General features: G+C 35.5%; 1 protein-coding gene across 4 annotated transcripts in view; it reads left to right on the top strand.

Annotated features, from left to right (window-relative positions):
• insrb (insulin receptor b) overlaps positions 1 to 14,874 on the top strand; it is a 134,026-nt gene extending 119,152 nt beyond the window's left edge. For 2 of the 4 annotated variants that reach the window (XM_051910251.1, XM_051910250.1), the window contains 17 exons: positions 930 to 1,074; positions 1,331 to 1,545; positions 1,626 to 1,752; positions 1,968 to 2,215; positions 2,674 to 2,841; positions 2,952 to 3,150; positions 5,137 to 5,411; positions 5,503 to 5,651; positions 6,010 to 6,166; positions 6,249 to 6,342; positions 6,425 to 6,492; positions 7,134 to 7,363; positions 7,442 to 7,552; positions 7,761 to 7,920; positions 8,005 to 8,134; positions 8,498 to 8,632; positions 9,812 to 14,874. In XM_051910251.1, coding sequence (XP_051766211.1) covers positions 930 to 1,074; positions 1,331 to 1,545; positions 1,626 to 1,752; positions 1,968 to 2,215; positions 2,674 to 2,841; positions 2,952 to 3,150; positions 5,137 to 5,411; positions 5,503 to 5,651; positions 6,010 to 6,166; positions 6,249 to 6,342; positions 6,425 to 6,492; positions 7,134 to 7,363; positions 7,442 to 7,552; positions 7,761 to 7,920; positions 8,005 to 8,134; positions 8,498 to 8,632; positions 9,812 to 10,166 — 2,966 coding nt within the window. In that variant the 3' untranslated portion in view covers positions 10,167 to 14,874. The remainder of the gene's footprint in view (positions 1 to 929; positions 1,075 to 1,330; positions 1,546 to 1,625; positions 1,753 to 1,967; positions 2,216 to 2,673; positions 2,842 to 2,951; positions 3,151 to 5,136; positions 5,412 to 5,502; positions 5,652 to 6,009; positions 6,167 to 6,248; positions 6,343 to 6,424; positions 6,493 to 7,133; positions 7,364 to 7,441; positions 7,553 to 7,760; positions 7,921 to 8,004; positions 8,135 to 8,497; positions 8,633 to 9,811) is intronic. The other 2 variants (XR_007932300.1, XM_051910252.1) reach the window with 2 other exon arrangements.

The following is a 14,874-nucleotide window of genomic DNA, read 5'->3' as shown; positions in this document are numbered from 1 at the left end:
AATGAGTAATAAATGAGTATATAAAAATCTTTGGATTTAATTTTTTACATTGATTTAATTTATTTTTAGCTGTGTAATTATTTACAATTATTTTTTTTTTAATTTTAAATAAATGTAAAAAACATTATACATAATTACACAGCTAAAAATAAATTAAATCGATGTAAAAAAAATTAAATCCAAAGATAGATATATATATATATGGATTTTATTGATAAAAACAAGATTTACATGCATATTGTCAGTTTTTTTTTTATATTACATATTTTGTAATATATCAAATTTATATTAATAATAATTCTTTGTTTATTTTAGCCTATTTTATCTGAATTTTAGCCAAATTTCTGACAGTTTTCAGAATACTAAGAATTGTTTTATTCATATAAAAAATGCTTGTTTGCCTAATTATTTGAACTCCAAAAAAATCTTTATTTAAAAAAAAATACATTATATTATAATTTAGTCAATTATTCAATTGAGCATCATTATACAAAACTATTTTAAATATCTGGTTGCTATGATTGGCCAATTAGAGTCAAGTATTTCAGATAGCAGTTAGTAGTAAACTTATATATTATATTTATATTATATTAAATAAAAATGTTGTTCCATGTCCTCCTTTTGTAAACTGCTTTGAAAGCATGAGATTGCTTCTTTTTTTTATTTTTTTTTTTTTATAAATGTTGTAGAATTGGCTAATAAAATTATTATATATTTAATTATAATTCATAAAAAATGTTATTTGATATCCTACTCTTTTTTTTTAATTAACTTGAAATCATTACAACACATTTTAATTATAATTATGATTACCATATAATAAGTTTTTAGCATACAGTAATATATATGTAAATAGAAGTATGTGTATGCATGAAATGAAATAGTGTGAGGTTACTGATGCATATGAAAACTCGTCTTCTGTTGCTTAGACAATATCGCGGCAGAGCTGGAGGCCAGTCTGGGTCAGCTGGAGGAGATCACGGGCTACCTGAGCATCCGTAGAGCCTACGCTCTCGTCTCCCTCTCCTTCCTCCGCAAGCTGCGTGTCATTCGCGGTGAAACTCTGGAAGCGGGGTAAGACGCCACTGCTGAGCTGTATTGTTGGGGTTACAAGTGACTTACTTTGTCATTTGTATGATTGATTTTTTTAATTGCCAATGTTGCGTTCTCAGCACTGTCAAAATAAAGTCTTCTTCTGAGACATCGGCCAAACAGAAAGACTTAACGGCCAATGCTGATAATTAAAAAAAAAAAAAAAAAAGCCAAATATCGGCCGATAAATATCGGTCAACCACTAATTATTTGCATCATGTATCGCCGTTCTTTCTAGGAACTACTCGTTTTATGCCATGGACAACCAGAACTTGCGGCAGCTGTGGGATTGGTCCAAACACAACCTCTCCATCCTCAGTGGCAGGATGTTCTTTGTCCACAACACCAAACTCTGCAAGTCTGAGATCCTCCGGATGGAAGAGGTGACCGGGACCAAGGACAGGATCCCTAAAAACGAAATCAGCATCCCCGCTTATGGAGACCAGGCCTTCTGTAAGACCCACGGTGCTTTTAGTTTCACTGGAGCTTGAGCTTTATGTCAAACCAGACCTAATATTGACCCTCTCTTACAGGTGAAAACCAAGTTCTTAAATTTACACAAATCCGCACAACCCACGACAAGATCCTCATCAAGTGGGAGCCGTTCTGGCCCTCAGACTTCAGAGACCTGCTGGGATTCATGGTCTTCTATAAGGAAGCGTGAGTTTTTTTTTTTTCATTATAAGTAATTTGTTTATTTAATTAGAATTAGTTAATAAAAATTTTGAATTTCTTTTAGCACAAAAGTACATTTTTCTTAATATTGTATATTTATTATATTTCATAATAATTAGTTAATAAAAAGTTCTATGTGCTATGTAAATAAATCACATCATCTAAGAAAGCATGAAAATACATTCTCTTTTCCCATTCAGTCCTTATAGGAACGTGACAGAATATGACGGGCAGGACGCCTGTGGCTCTAACAGTTGGGCGATAGCCGACGTGGAGCCTCCACAACGCGTCACAGAGGGCAACCAAATAGAGCCGGGTCATCTCATCATGCCTCTGAAGCCCTGGACCCAGTACGCCATCATGGTCAAAACCCAACTCGCCGCCTCTGACGACAACCAGGTCCGCGGGGCCAAAAGCAAGATCATCTACGTCCGCACCAACGCCACCAGTAAGTTGCAGCTGTCTGGGAACTGAGGACTGTCCCTCTTAATAAATGTATTATAAGTTGACAATAAGCATATAATACAGGTTAAAAATGCATATTAATTTTATACATATATTCGTATTTTTTAAATAAAATATAATTATAAGTGTATGATACTTATAAAATTAATATAAATGTTATAAAAGTAAATAATTAGATAAATTATAATAAATACATATGATACAGGTTGGCAAAAATGCAAATACATTTTATACATATATTTATATTTTTTAAATAAATTATAATTGTATTACAATTATATAGAAATTAAAATTTGAATATGATTATATATTTAAGCAGCAGTTTCTTCTCAGTCCATCAGCCCTGTAGCGTGATGTGAATGAAATGACTCGTGAAAGCTTGTCATCTGAGAACCGAAACCTGAAGCGACGTTGTCCTGCTCTTTTTCTAATGTGTAACAGGACCCTCAGTACCACTGGACCCCACTTCCAGGTCGATCTCCTCCTCACAGATCATTCTCAAGTGGAAGCCGCCCTCTGATCCCAACGGAAACATCACCCACTACATTGTCTACTGCCAGAAGCAGAATGAGGATATCACGCACTACAAGTTCGACTACTGCCAGCAAGGTATATTACCAGTGTGTTGGTGTCCCTCCAGCAGTGATCAATGGATCCACCTGTATGGTCAGACGTACACAGCATAGTTGCTCATTAAGTTCTTTGCTTCCTCCATACAGGAATGAAAGTGCCGTCCCATACGCCTACACACCACGACACTGAAGAAGACCAGAAGGGGAACCAAACGGAGGTGCCCGATGAGAAGGGCCGCTGCTGCGCCTGCCCCAAAACAGAGACGCAGCTGAAGAAAGAAGCCGAAGAGTCTGAATTCCGCAAGACCTTTGAGAACTACCTCCACAATGAAGTGTTTGAACCCAGGTACACGACACCACACAGATTGATGTATTTATTACATTCCTTGTCATGGCATCAGCAGTAATTTCATTAAATTACATTTTCATTTAGACTTAAAAATACAAAATACATATGTCACATGTGTCACACCAGAATACTGATAAACTGGGAATTATTTTCATTTTTAATGTTATGGCAGATGACCAATAATTAGTTGATAACTTTTATGTAATAATAATATTGTATAAAAATATATATTATAATATAAAAGTATTTAAACACACACACTATATATATATATATATATATATATATATATATATATATATATATATATATACACACACACACACACACACACACACACACACAGTCAAACCAAAATTTATTCAGACACCTTGAACATTTCATTAATTAATTCAGTTTTTCCACTATAGTTTAAAAAAATGGTAATAAAATATGACAAGATCTCGGAGTTAAACTGTGTCAGAAAAAATTAATCTTAATTATGTCAGATAACACTTAAGCAAAACATGGTCAGGTCAAAGTGTCTTTAATAATTTTTGGTTCCAAATCTTTATCAATTTTACTGATAGTCCACTGTATGAAGAATTTTGGGGTATAATATGTCACAGTTTACTTAATTTTGCTATCCTCACTTACATAAATGAACTATAGTATCCTGCACCCACTAGTAAAAATATATCAAAAATGTCTGAATAATTTTTGGTTTGACTGTGTGTGTGTGTGTGTGTGTGTGTGTGTGTGTGTGTGTGTGTGTGTGTGTGTGTGTGTGTGTGTGTGTGTGTGTGTGTGTGTGTATGTATGTATGTGTGTATATATACACACATACATACATATATACATATATATATATATTTCATTTTAATTTTAGTTACATTTTTGTGTAATTTTGTTATGTGCTTTTGACATTTTGTATTATTATTATTATTATTATTATTACTATCATTTAATATTACTATTTAGGTTTAATTCATTTTTATTTCTGTTTTTATTTAGCTTTTATTTCCAGTTAATAATTGTAGTGCTTCAACTTGAACTAATTGAAAATTAAAACTGGAATAAATTTAGATTTTATAAATAAATTGTATTTTACTTTTATTTCAATTAAGAAAAATGTTGTAATATTTCTAGGTAATGACTTAATAGTTGTTTTAATACTTTTAATTGTTTTATAATTTTATAATTCTGTTTTATCAGCTATATAATCAGCTATTTATAATGCTTATTTTTATTTTTTATTCTTAATACAATTATAAGAAATTATAATTGGTATTAAAATGTATAAAATTAATATATTTTTTTCAACCTTTATTAAATGTATTTATTACAATTAATCACTTTTTAGAGTTCATTTTATGTCACTATTTTAAATGTCACAGCAGAGGACTACATAATTGCTCTCAATTGTAACCATTTTACAACCTAAATTTAATGCAGAAAAACAGAGTGATATGGTGTACCCATCTGCCACATTAATCATTCTGTACATGGTACACCCTGTGCATGTCCTTTCTGAAGCGTGCTGTGGTTTAATGGTTTCTGTCCATTTTTCCCTGTAAGCACCATCCCATAAGGATTTTCTTATGTGCCAGTCTGGAACGCTGCCATGAGGACTGGTATCTTGCTGTGGTTTAATCCTGTGCTGAGTCCCATGAATAGATTGCTGTAGTATTAAATGGGTCCTTTCTGTTCTGTTGAACATCAAAGGTCTATAGCGCCATCTACTGATTTATAGCTTAATTGATTTGCACGGTCCACATTGCAGCTTATTCTGTCCAAGAAATGCCTACTTAGACAGGAAGTGACAATTTGACCATGTAAATTATTGATTTTACAGTAAATATTGCCAGTACAATATAGTTTTTTAAAGCTGGTCAGAAAACACTACTAACACTTCATTAATTAGCATTAGAGCTAAAACGGTTGGGGTGTTCATTTAGGTCTGTTCAGTCTGGCTGAAACTCAGTTTTCACTGTCAACCCACAGACCCCACCGGCGGCGCCGTTCAGTGGGCGTAGCCAATGCTACTTTGCCGAATTTTGCTATCACACCGTCCAGCCTGCCCAACTTTGCCACCACTTTAAGCCCAGAGGACAAGAGCCCAAAGATGGTGTTCAAAGCCAGCTCCAAAGAGTCCACGGTCATCTCTGACCTGCTCCACTTCACCAGCTACCAGATCGAGATCCAGGCCTGCAATGACCCCACAGACCAGAGCCGCTGCAGCATGCCTACATACGTCAATGCCCGCACGCTGCCTGAACGTAAGACCTCCGGACGCATTTTACATAAAATAGTATACAGAAAGGTTTGGATTTATGTTGTAATGTGTGGACTTGCCGTTTATGTTCTTAGAAAAAGCAGATAACATTGTCGGGCCAGTGACTCACGAATTCCTTCCTGAAGAACCGGAATTCGTCTATATCAAATGGAAGGAACCAAGAGCACCCAATGGCATGATCATACTATATGAAGTCAAGTTCTTGAGGATGTCAGATAACTATGTAGGTGTTTAATTAATTCTAAAGAAATTCAATATTTCTAAATGTAAAAAAAATACATACACATATACAACAAATATATATTTATCTATTCATATATTGCAAAATATTTTTTTTAATAAATTTTTTACAATATTTAATGTTTTTAAAAATAAATGTAATATTTTATGTAGTATTATTTAATATTTTTATATATTAAAAAATTATTTGTATAAAATATATATAATATAATATACTGTATAAATAATTTTTTGGTGTGTATATGTGTATATTAAATGCACTGCACCTTCCCCTGTATTGCAGTATGTAAACTATTTTATGGCTTTGGATAATTTTTTCTTTCCAATTTCTTGTCCCTCAGGAGGATCAAATCTGTGTATCCAGAATCACTTATGAGAAAAATCATGGCTGTCGATTAAGAGTAGGGCATCCTGGGAATTACAGTGTGAGAATCCGCGCCACCTCGCTGGCCGGCAACGGTTCCTGGACGGAGCCTATGTACCTCTTTGTTCAAGACAGTAAGCTTTACTGTTTATTGTTTTGTTTTGTTTTTTTATTGTTAATTTGGCCACTTCGGTCTCTAATATACATGTTTTGCAGAGGAAATGAACATGAAAATCATCATCGCCCCAGTCATCTGCTTCATTGTACTGCTGTTTCTGGCCAGTACAGTCTTTATTGTCCTTAAGAAGAAGTATGTACAAGACACTCTTAAATTAAGCCATTATTTGTCATATAGACAGTGCTCTTATGTATAATTTTTTTTTCTCCCCCAGACAAACTGAAGGACCGACTGGCCCATTAATTGCTTCCTCAAACCCAGAATATTTAAGTGCAAATGATGGTAAGATTTTAGATGTAACCCAGTTAATAAAATCGATAATTAAAAGACTGTTATCAAATTTTATTGATAAATGTGTGCTTATATATTATGTTTATATCTTATACACTTGTATTTTATTAAATAAAAACAATACATTTTACAAAACAAGTATGAATAAAATAAGCTTAAATAAAATCCTGGAAATAAAATCTGGCATCTTTATCCAATTATCAAAGAAATAATACTTTGACAAAATAAATAAACCAAATCACTGGAATGAAACACATATATTTAGATTATTATATTTAAATTATAGCTTTAATTTCATGCAGAGCAAAAATAAAATCTTGTAAATGAAGTTTGGAGTTTTTATCCAGTTAATCAAAGAAATTATCTACAGACTAATTGGTTACCAGAATAGTTGTTAGTTGCAGCAATATAATAAAAAATATGGTGTATATTTACTTATTTTTGTTTTATTTTAAAACTTTCATTTTTTTTCTTTTTTGGTAAACAAAACACAAAATAATAAAATGCAGGAATTAAAATTTTACTTCAATTAGTTGAAATAAACTAAACATCCAAAATTAGTTGTAGCACTATCAAATCAAATGTGTCCACCTCTGCTTTGTGATAGTAATGTTGAGTTTGTGTATTCGCAGTGTACATCCCAGACGAATGGGAGGTGCCTCGGGAAAAGATCAATGTTTTGAGAGAGCTCGGTCAGGGATCGTTCGGAATGGTGTACGAAGGCATTGCTAAAGACATTGTGAAGGGTGAGCCGGAGACGCGAGTGGCTGTGAAAACCGTCAACGAATCTGCGAGTCTGCGCGAGAGGATCGAGTTCCTCAACGAGGCTTCTGTCATGAAAGCATTTAGCTGCCATCATGTGGTGAGTGTGGATGTCCTTGTGAACCGAAATAATCAAGCCGAAAACAACCTTGTCTAAATGTTCGATGTGTTTGCCTAGGTCCGCTTGCTCGGTGTGGTATCTAAGGGGCAACCATCGTTGGTCGTCATGGAATTGATGACGCACGGAGATCTGAAAAGCTACCTGCGTAGCCTGAGACCTGATTCTGAAGTAAGACTTCCTGTTGTAAAATGACAACTTATCCCCAATTGTTGTATCCCGGACGAGCCCCCAATTTTTCAATGAGGGCAATATAACCATATGCTAAATAACCCTTCAGTTTCCCTTCAGATTCAATGGCTCCACGAAACATCACTGTCAGTAATTAACAGTAGCCTTTGGAGTTGTCGTTGATGTAATGTTTTGTTTTGTTTTTCAGAATAACCCTGGCCGTCCACCACCAACCCTGAAGGAGATGATCCAAATGGCAGCGGAGATAGCAGATGGCATGGCATACCTCAACGCTAAAAAGTTTGTCCACAGAGACCTTGCTGCCAGAAACTGCATGGTGGCTGAAGATTACACTGTGAAAATTGGAGGTAAGCAGACTAGAATTGAGCATATTTGGAGTCAGACCTGAGGTTCAAAGTGTGAAACATCTTGATTTTGTATTTTTGTTGCAGATTTCGGTATGACGCGAGATATCTATGAGACTGATTATTATCGCAAGGGCGGGAAAGGCTTACTGCCTGTCAGATGGATGGCGCCAGAGTCCCTAAAAGATGGCGTTTTCACCGCTCACTCTGACTGCTGGTGGGTATTTCTTTGGGCTTGTGTGGGATTTTTTGCTAACTAGGTTTCCAGAAATATTTATATCACCTGCAAGTAACTAGTCAAGAAATGTCTTGCCAATCCTGTTCCTGGAGGGCCACTATCCTGCTGAGTTTAGCCCAATTTAATATACCTAAACCAGCTAATTAATGTCTTTTGAGATTGCTAGAATCTCCCAGGCAAGGGTGTTGAGCTAAAGTCTGCTGGACATTGTCCCTCCAGGAGTAGGATTGGACACAACCCTGGGTTAGAGGATGGAGAGGTTCCATCAAAATGAACGGATATGTGGACTGGCCCAGGTTATTGAGTTGGCAGTACAGTAATTAAAAATCTGTCCACTTCCAGGTCTTTTGGAGTGGTATTATGGGAGATCAACACGCTTGCTGAGCAGCCTTACCAGGGACTGTCCAATGAGCAAGTGCTCAAGTTTGTCATGGATGGAGGATACCTGGACAGACCAGAGAACTGTCCGGAGAGAATGTAAGTACTAACGTGGAGGTAAAGTCTGCTGAAAAGACTATCTTAGACCATTATGAACTTAGTTGTAGCTGGCTGACCAAGCAAATTTTGCTGTTTTATCCTAAGAAACATGTTGACGTTCCCAGTTTCTAAAACCAGCGAATGATTTTTTTTTTTTTCACTGAAACAGAAATTAAAGTTTTAATTTAGTCAAAAACTAAAAGTTTCAATTTGGGTCATTGAACTCATGCTGCTCAGGATTTCATGTTCACATAGGACAAACCAGATGGTAACATTTTGTTTTAGGGTTCAATTCTCACTTTTAACTAGTTGCTGATTAGCTAGCTTATTACTAGGATATTGGCTGTATAAAGCACATATTAACGACTTATTCAGCGTGACCTTATTCTACATCCCTTAATCCTACCCAATACCTAAACATAAATGCTGCAAAAACTACCTTACTAACTATTGATAAGCAGTAAATTCAGAGTTTATTGAGGCAAAAGTTCCCCTTACTGAAGTGTTACTACCCAGACTTATTAAAGTATTTCAGCATTGTTTCAGTCAATGATTTTGGCTTACAAAACTATTTAGTCTGAAACTGAAAATTACTTGTTTCCAGTTTCCAAAATTTTGTTGCATCTCTATCCAAACCGCTATATATTTTGAACCTGATTCTTATTAATCATTTTCTTGAATTCAAACATCCAAGTAGGGGTGTGCGATATGTATCGCCTACGATAATATCGGAATTGTTTTAATAATATGCAAGCTGACAATATCCAGTATGTCACTTGCTTTCAAGCCACCTCTGAGCTGCATTAAACAGTCTAAATGCCACTTCAGATGCAGCATCTGTGCCACTTCTGCAGTGCAAAGATGGGTTTTGTTGATACTGATTCATTCTGATACAATTTGTGATAAAATGTATTGATAAAATGTAACAATTTGAGATAAGATGATGCATACATCTAATAAGGTTAGAAAGAAATCAGTTCAAGGGGGCAAATATTGCCTCATAGTGGAAAATTTTTGGGCAAAACACACTCGCCAAAATATTGTGTAATTATACTGACAAAATCCCAGAGATATCTTTTTTTTTTTTGTCAATATCGCACACCAATCAAGGAGACACAAGGATTGGCTTGGAGATTTAGGTAGTAAGATTGTCTTCTCTCGCTCTAACTCTTCTCCCAGGCACAACCTCATGCAGATGTGTTGGCAGTACAACCCGAAGATGCGGCCCACCTTCCACGAGATCATCGAGATGATGAAGGAGGACTTGCATCCCACTTTCCAAGAGGTTTCCTTCTTCTACAGCGAGGAGAACAAACTGCCTGAGACCGAGGAGTTTGATATTGACTTCGAGAACATGGAGAGCATACCACTGGACCCCTCATCCTATTCCCAACGCGAGGAGAGCCTCAGTAGAGACAACGGCCCCTCAGTGGGCCTACGGGGCAATTACGAGGAGCACGTGCCCTATACGCATATGAACGGTGGAAAGAAAAATGGCAGAATTCTGTCTTTACCCAGATCTAGTCCGTCCTAACGTTTGGATCGGCTTTTCCTCTCATTTTTTTAAAGAAAAGTTTTTAAATGCGTTATTTTTGCAGAGGCCCTTAAAGATACAGATCTCAGGTCTTTTTTTGTTGTTGTTGTCATCATCGTTTTTGTCTCATGCTACACTAGTATGGTTACTGAAAACGGACGTTTTTTCACCCATCATCCAGCGCACCATTCGCTTTCTGACACTTTTACACTTTTGCCAAGTTTCCAGACAGTTTGGTTGGGCAAACTGTGAACATGACTAAATCAACCAGAAAAGCTGCTTCAGCTACGTCACCTCAAAGTCCACTTCCTTCTCCCTTGGATGCTTATTTCCTGTCTTTTTTTGTTTTGTTTTGTTTTTTTTTAAGTGGAAATCTTTTAAGATAGTGGCCTTTTATTACGTGGCCTATAAAAAAGAGAAGTGTCTATCAATGCTTGTGTTAATAATTTCTTTAGAACAATGACTTTACAGTGTGGAACTATGGGATGGCTTATATTCTTTTAGAACAAACTTTTGTTTTCTAGAGGAATGACTTTTATTTTGTCCTGGAGAATTCCTGAATTCACATAGATGATTTTCACATTGTGTTCTGGTGAATAAGGCTTAATTTATTTGCTTTATTTTTTTTCTCTGAGCTTTTTACTCCTGTGTCCTTTTTACCAGCTGAAGGATATTTAACAGTTATGAATTGGACAAAAGAGTTACTCAGACTGACCAATAGCTGCTGCTCTGATATAAAGTGGGTATATATAGATTGGTATCAGTATTTTAAATATATTATTCACAACATCTGAACTTTTGTACATAATTCTAATGTCTTTTTCTAATGTCTTCATCAGCTTTGCTTATACAATATTTTTTTTGCAACAGAGTCTCTTTTTATGAGCTGTTTTTTTTATGTCTAACCAAAAAACGTCGCATTAATTAACATGCAGGTCGACTCACAGTGATATTCCAGTACACGGAGTGGAGCATTTTTGGTTTAGTCTAAAATATTAAATATCAAAATGTCAATTTCAATTTGGGATAATTAATAATAACTATAAAATTCATAATAGTAATAATAATTATTATTATTGAATTAAAAATACACACATTTGATTGCTTAACTCAAGAGAATAAACATTCGTATTTCCTGTCATAAATCAAATTGTTGTAAGATATCCCTCAGTTTAATTTTGGGTTTCCGAGTGCTGTTATGGAGAATGTTTTGGGAATGTTTTGAAGGGTCGTCTTCAGTGGGATACGAAGGTTGTTTTTTGCTCGATTTACCTGATTTTTCATGGGGCTTTAGGATCTTATTGTGAAAGATAAGCTTGTCTACCGAGGGACACTGGGTTTTTCGTTTTTCGACGGTGGAAATATGCTAATTCGACCTGGATCAATAAAGCATTCCTGTAAGTTATCAGGCTCCGGTACCTGTCAAAGTATCCAAAAGTGAGTGTAGTTCTCGCATGGCGTCACATAACAATGCCGTTTACTCTGTAATTCTGAGAAAGCGAAGTCTTAGAAGACCAATGGGAAATAAGCTTCCTTCTCTCTGTCAGAATGATGCCGCTTAACCCCTTAAAGAAGAAAAAAGCAGTTAACCTTAACGGCAGACAGCTTTCGTATGCAGACGCTCAATTCCTCAACTTTGTGCCTTCTCCCATCGCCAGAGGCAAGAGAGATGGCATTTTTACTGGATCTTACTTGTCGTCATCAACAATGTGCACATTTCATGTATGTGCGTGTATATTTGTGTATGTATATTTATTTGTGGGTAGTTGGGAGGGAAACGGCAAAACGAGGCTAAAATTCACACGCAAGCTTTTGTAAACATTTTTGCCATTTCCTCACCATAATGCTCACGTTTTTTTACCGTAGCCTGATAGAAAAATGCTCCCTTTCTCGACCTTATTGGCTTTTTTCAGATGTACATAGCAGAATCAAAGAAATCAAACTTGCTTGTAGCTCTTCGTACGCTATTACAAAGAAAGTCAAAGTTTTCAGTGGGGTTTTTTTTTTGTTGCTGTAGCAGTGAGCAGACATCTATATGATTTTTTTTTTCTCCCTAAATTACAAGATTATCATATCTTTGAAAAGGCAGATGTTGATATTTTTATTTATTTTATGATCCTCATAATTATGAAAATCCCTGCTAGCTTTTATTACAGTACTCTAAGGCGGGTAAAACTAGTCTTTTTGGTGTTTTTTTTTTTTTTTGTTTTGTTTTGTTTGTTTGTCTTAAAAGAGAGATACAGCTGGCGAGGTCGAGAATGCGGTGGGTTTACTAGCGCTAAAGTGTTTTAGTTGGTTGTTTGGACACAGTCTACCTCAGTATTTTGTTAGAAATTTATTAGAGCCAAGTGCATCTCTCTTTAGTTGTTTGAATTTCTTTAACAGGCTTGTTTCGGGGCAGCCACAATCCCTAATTCGGCCACTAGAGGTTCTCTCTCGCAATTACGAACATAAAACCTTATTTCCCTTTAGCGATTTGTTCGATTTTGATTTTGGAGAAAGCTTTGAACCCAAAGAGTCACTTTAGCGGGTTGCGTCTTTCTTTTGATTCATTTGAATTACGCAGAGACAGTTTAGTTGCACAACAGTGAGATAAAATTATCATTTAAAAAGTTTAACCATGGAGTATTACGAAGGTACAACGTCAAATACTGTGAGGTGTGTGGGGAAAACTAGCTTTTATTGTACGGTACACCGTTTGGCTCTGTAACGCTAGGAGTTTTAAACTATCTATTACATAAAGCACTTATTTGAATAATACAAAAATTTCTTAAAGCCACTTGTCATTAGTCCGTATTTTTCTGGCGATTTCAGCTGAATTTAAGTCACTTCCTAAGAGTGGATGACTACTGAATCACAGTTTGTTGCGCAAAAATGCCCATGAAACACATTTTGTGTTATTTTTATTATTTTTATTGGCTGTGTAGTTACAGTGGGCGTTTAACCGTTGGTGAAACAGCTCTTCTTTGCTCGCTGCAATATCTTACCGAACAAACTGATGCCCCAAGTTCAGCGTAGTTTCTTTTGCATATATATATATATATATAAAAAATCGTTCACTGTTTCTTTTTTGTTTGTTTGCTCCAAATGTGATTGTCAATGTCTTTTTTTTTTTTTTTTATTCATGTGTTTTTCTACTGTGAAAATTTCTATCAATGCCATAGTTTATAGTAAACACGGACTTCACCTCTGCCTCTCCTTACACGTGCGTTCATAAATATTCTTGCGGACAATCCTATGTGCCATAGAAACTTTTTTTTTTTTTTTTTTTTCCTCAGGGAGATGTGAGCGTTGGGTTTTGTTAATCGGAGGAGCATCAATCATCCACTGCTAGCTTAATCGTACGAGAAAAACTAAGGATGGACAACTGCAAAAACAATGCCTTTGGGTGCCTGTCGTGCATCTCTAAAGCATTTAGCGTATTTCGTTGCCTCTCCATTGTGTATCGGGGAATAAATTGAGCGCCCCCTGGTGGATCCGTAGTGCCTTGCACAAACCTAAGTATCCTCCAAGCCAAACCTGGCCAACAAACTCCCTGGACCGGATTGTTTTTCACCCAACATCCTCAAAATACTGGAGCCTATTGTACAGATTTCTAGACGTAGGTACACAGGTTAGCACATCTTTGGCTCAATGCTTGGCTCGGTTTTACTGTATTGGTATATGTGAATGATATTCTTTTATTTTTATTTTGAATTAAGCTGAACTTGTCTCTTCTTGGAAATGCTATAGCTTGTTTTGTGCCCTTGGCAAACTGCCCAACGTCGTACGATAGATTCACCAAACAACAACTTTGGCAGCTCCCAGTGTAAATCTAAATTAAGAGAATATAATTTTGATAAATGACCTTAAATTTTCACTTAAACCCAAATGCGGTTTTCTACAGCAAGCTAGAAGAGCAAAACAGGTCGAGAGCAAGGCATTGTATGTATTTTATTGTTTTTAAAAGGAAAAAGTATTACACGTAGAGATATTAATTTCTATTTTTTTAGTCAAAATAGGGAGGGCAAATTCAATAACTTTTTTGACTGACTGTAAACTTTTACTATTCATGTACATTACGGAATTAACATTATCAATGTATATAGCTTTCTTTTCAATGAAAGTGTGATGTCTTTTGTTCATGGCATTACACTGTGATTCAGAGATATAAATGACATCGATTTTACTCTCCAAACTGATCGGATGACAAACCCGTTCGGGGTTTGGCCTACAACGATGTTCTTTGTACGACATTGCATTTGTGTTTAATTCTTTTTATTTCATGTACAACTACTTGTTTGCCATCCGAGAAATGATTGCATATCCTTGTCAGCATTTTGTATTTGTAAATTTTTACCCTTTTCTTTGTACAACACGGAAAATTCTTCTACATGGCGATTCATAAAGGTGACCGTTTGAATAAACAGTTGTTTTTCAATGTGAAAAACTGGAAAAGACCACTGCAGACTTTATTATAAGCTACAATCATACAAAAATAAAGGTATGATTGACATCTGAAACAATTGACAACTTACACATACAGATGACAGAGAGCAAATCTGGATGATAAAATCATGTTGGCCCCAGTTACAGTACATCAAGTCAAGTTTTGTTAATATTGAATGTGTTAAATGTTTATTTCTTATGTAAATCTGACATCTTTGGGGCTTATATATGATAGACGGACATGTTTCAAATGGTCTGGCCTGTTTAAACATCAAATTAT

This window comes from Ctenopharyngodon idella, chromosome 10 (genome assembly GCF_019924925.1).
Source record: "Ctenopharyngodon idella isolate HZGC_01 chromosome 10, HZGC01, whole genome shotgun sequence".
Lineage (NCBI taxonomy): Eukaryota > Metazoa > Chordata > Actinopteri > Cypriniformes > Xenocyprididae > Ctenopharyngodon > Ctenopharyngodon idella.
Note: the sequence above shows the minus strand (reverse complement) of the source record. Positions and strands in the feature narration are given on the sequence as shown.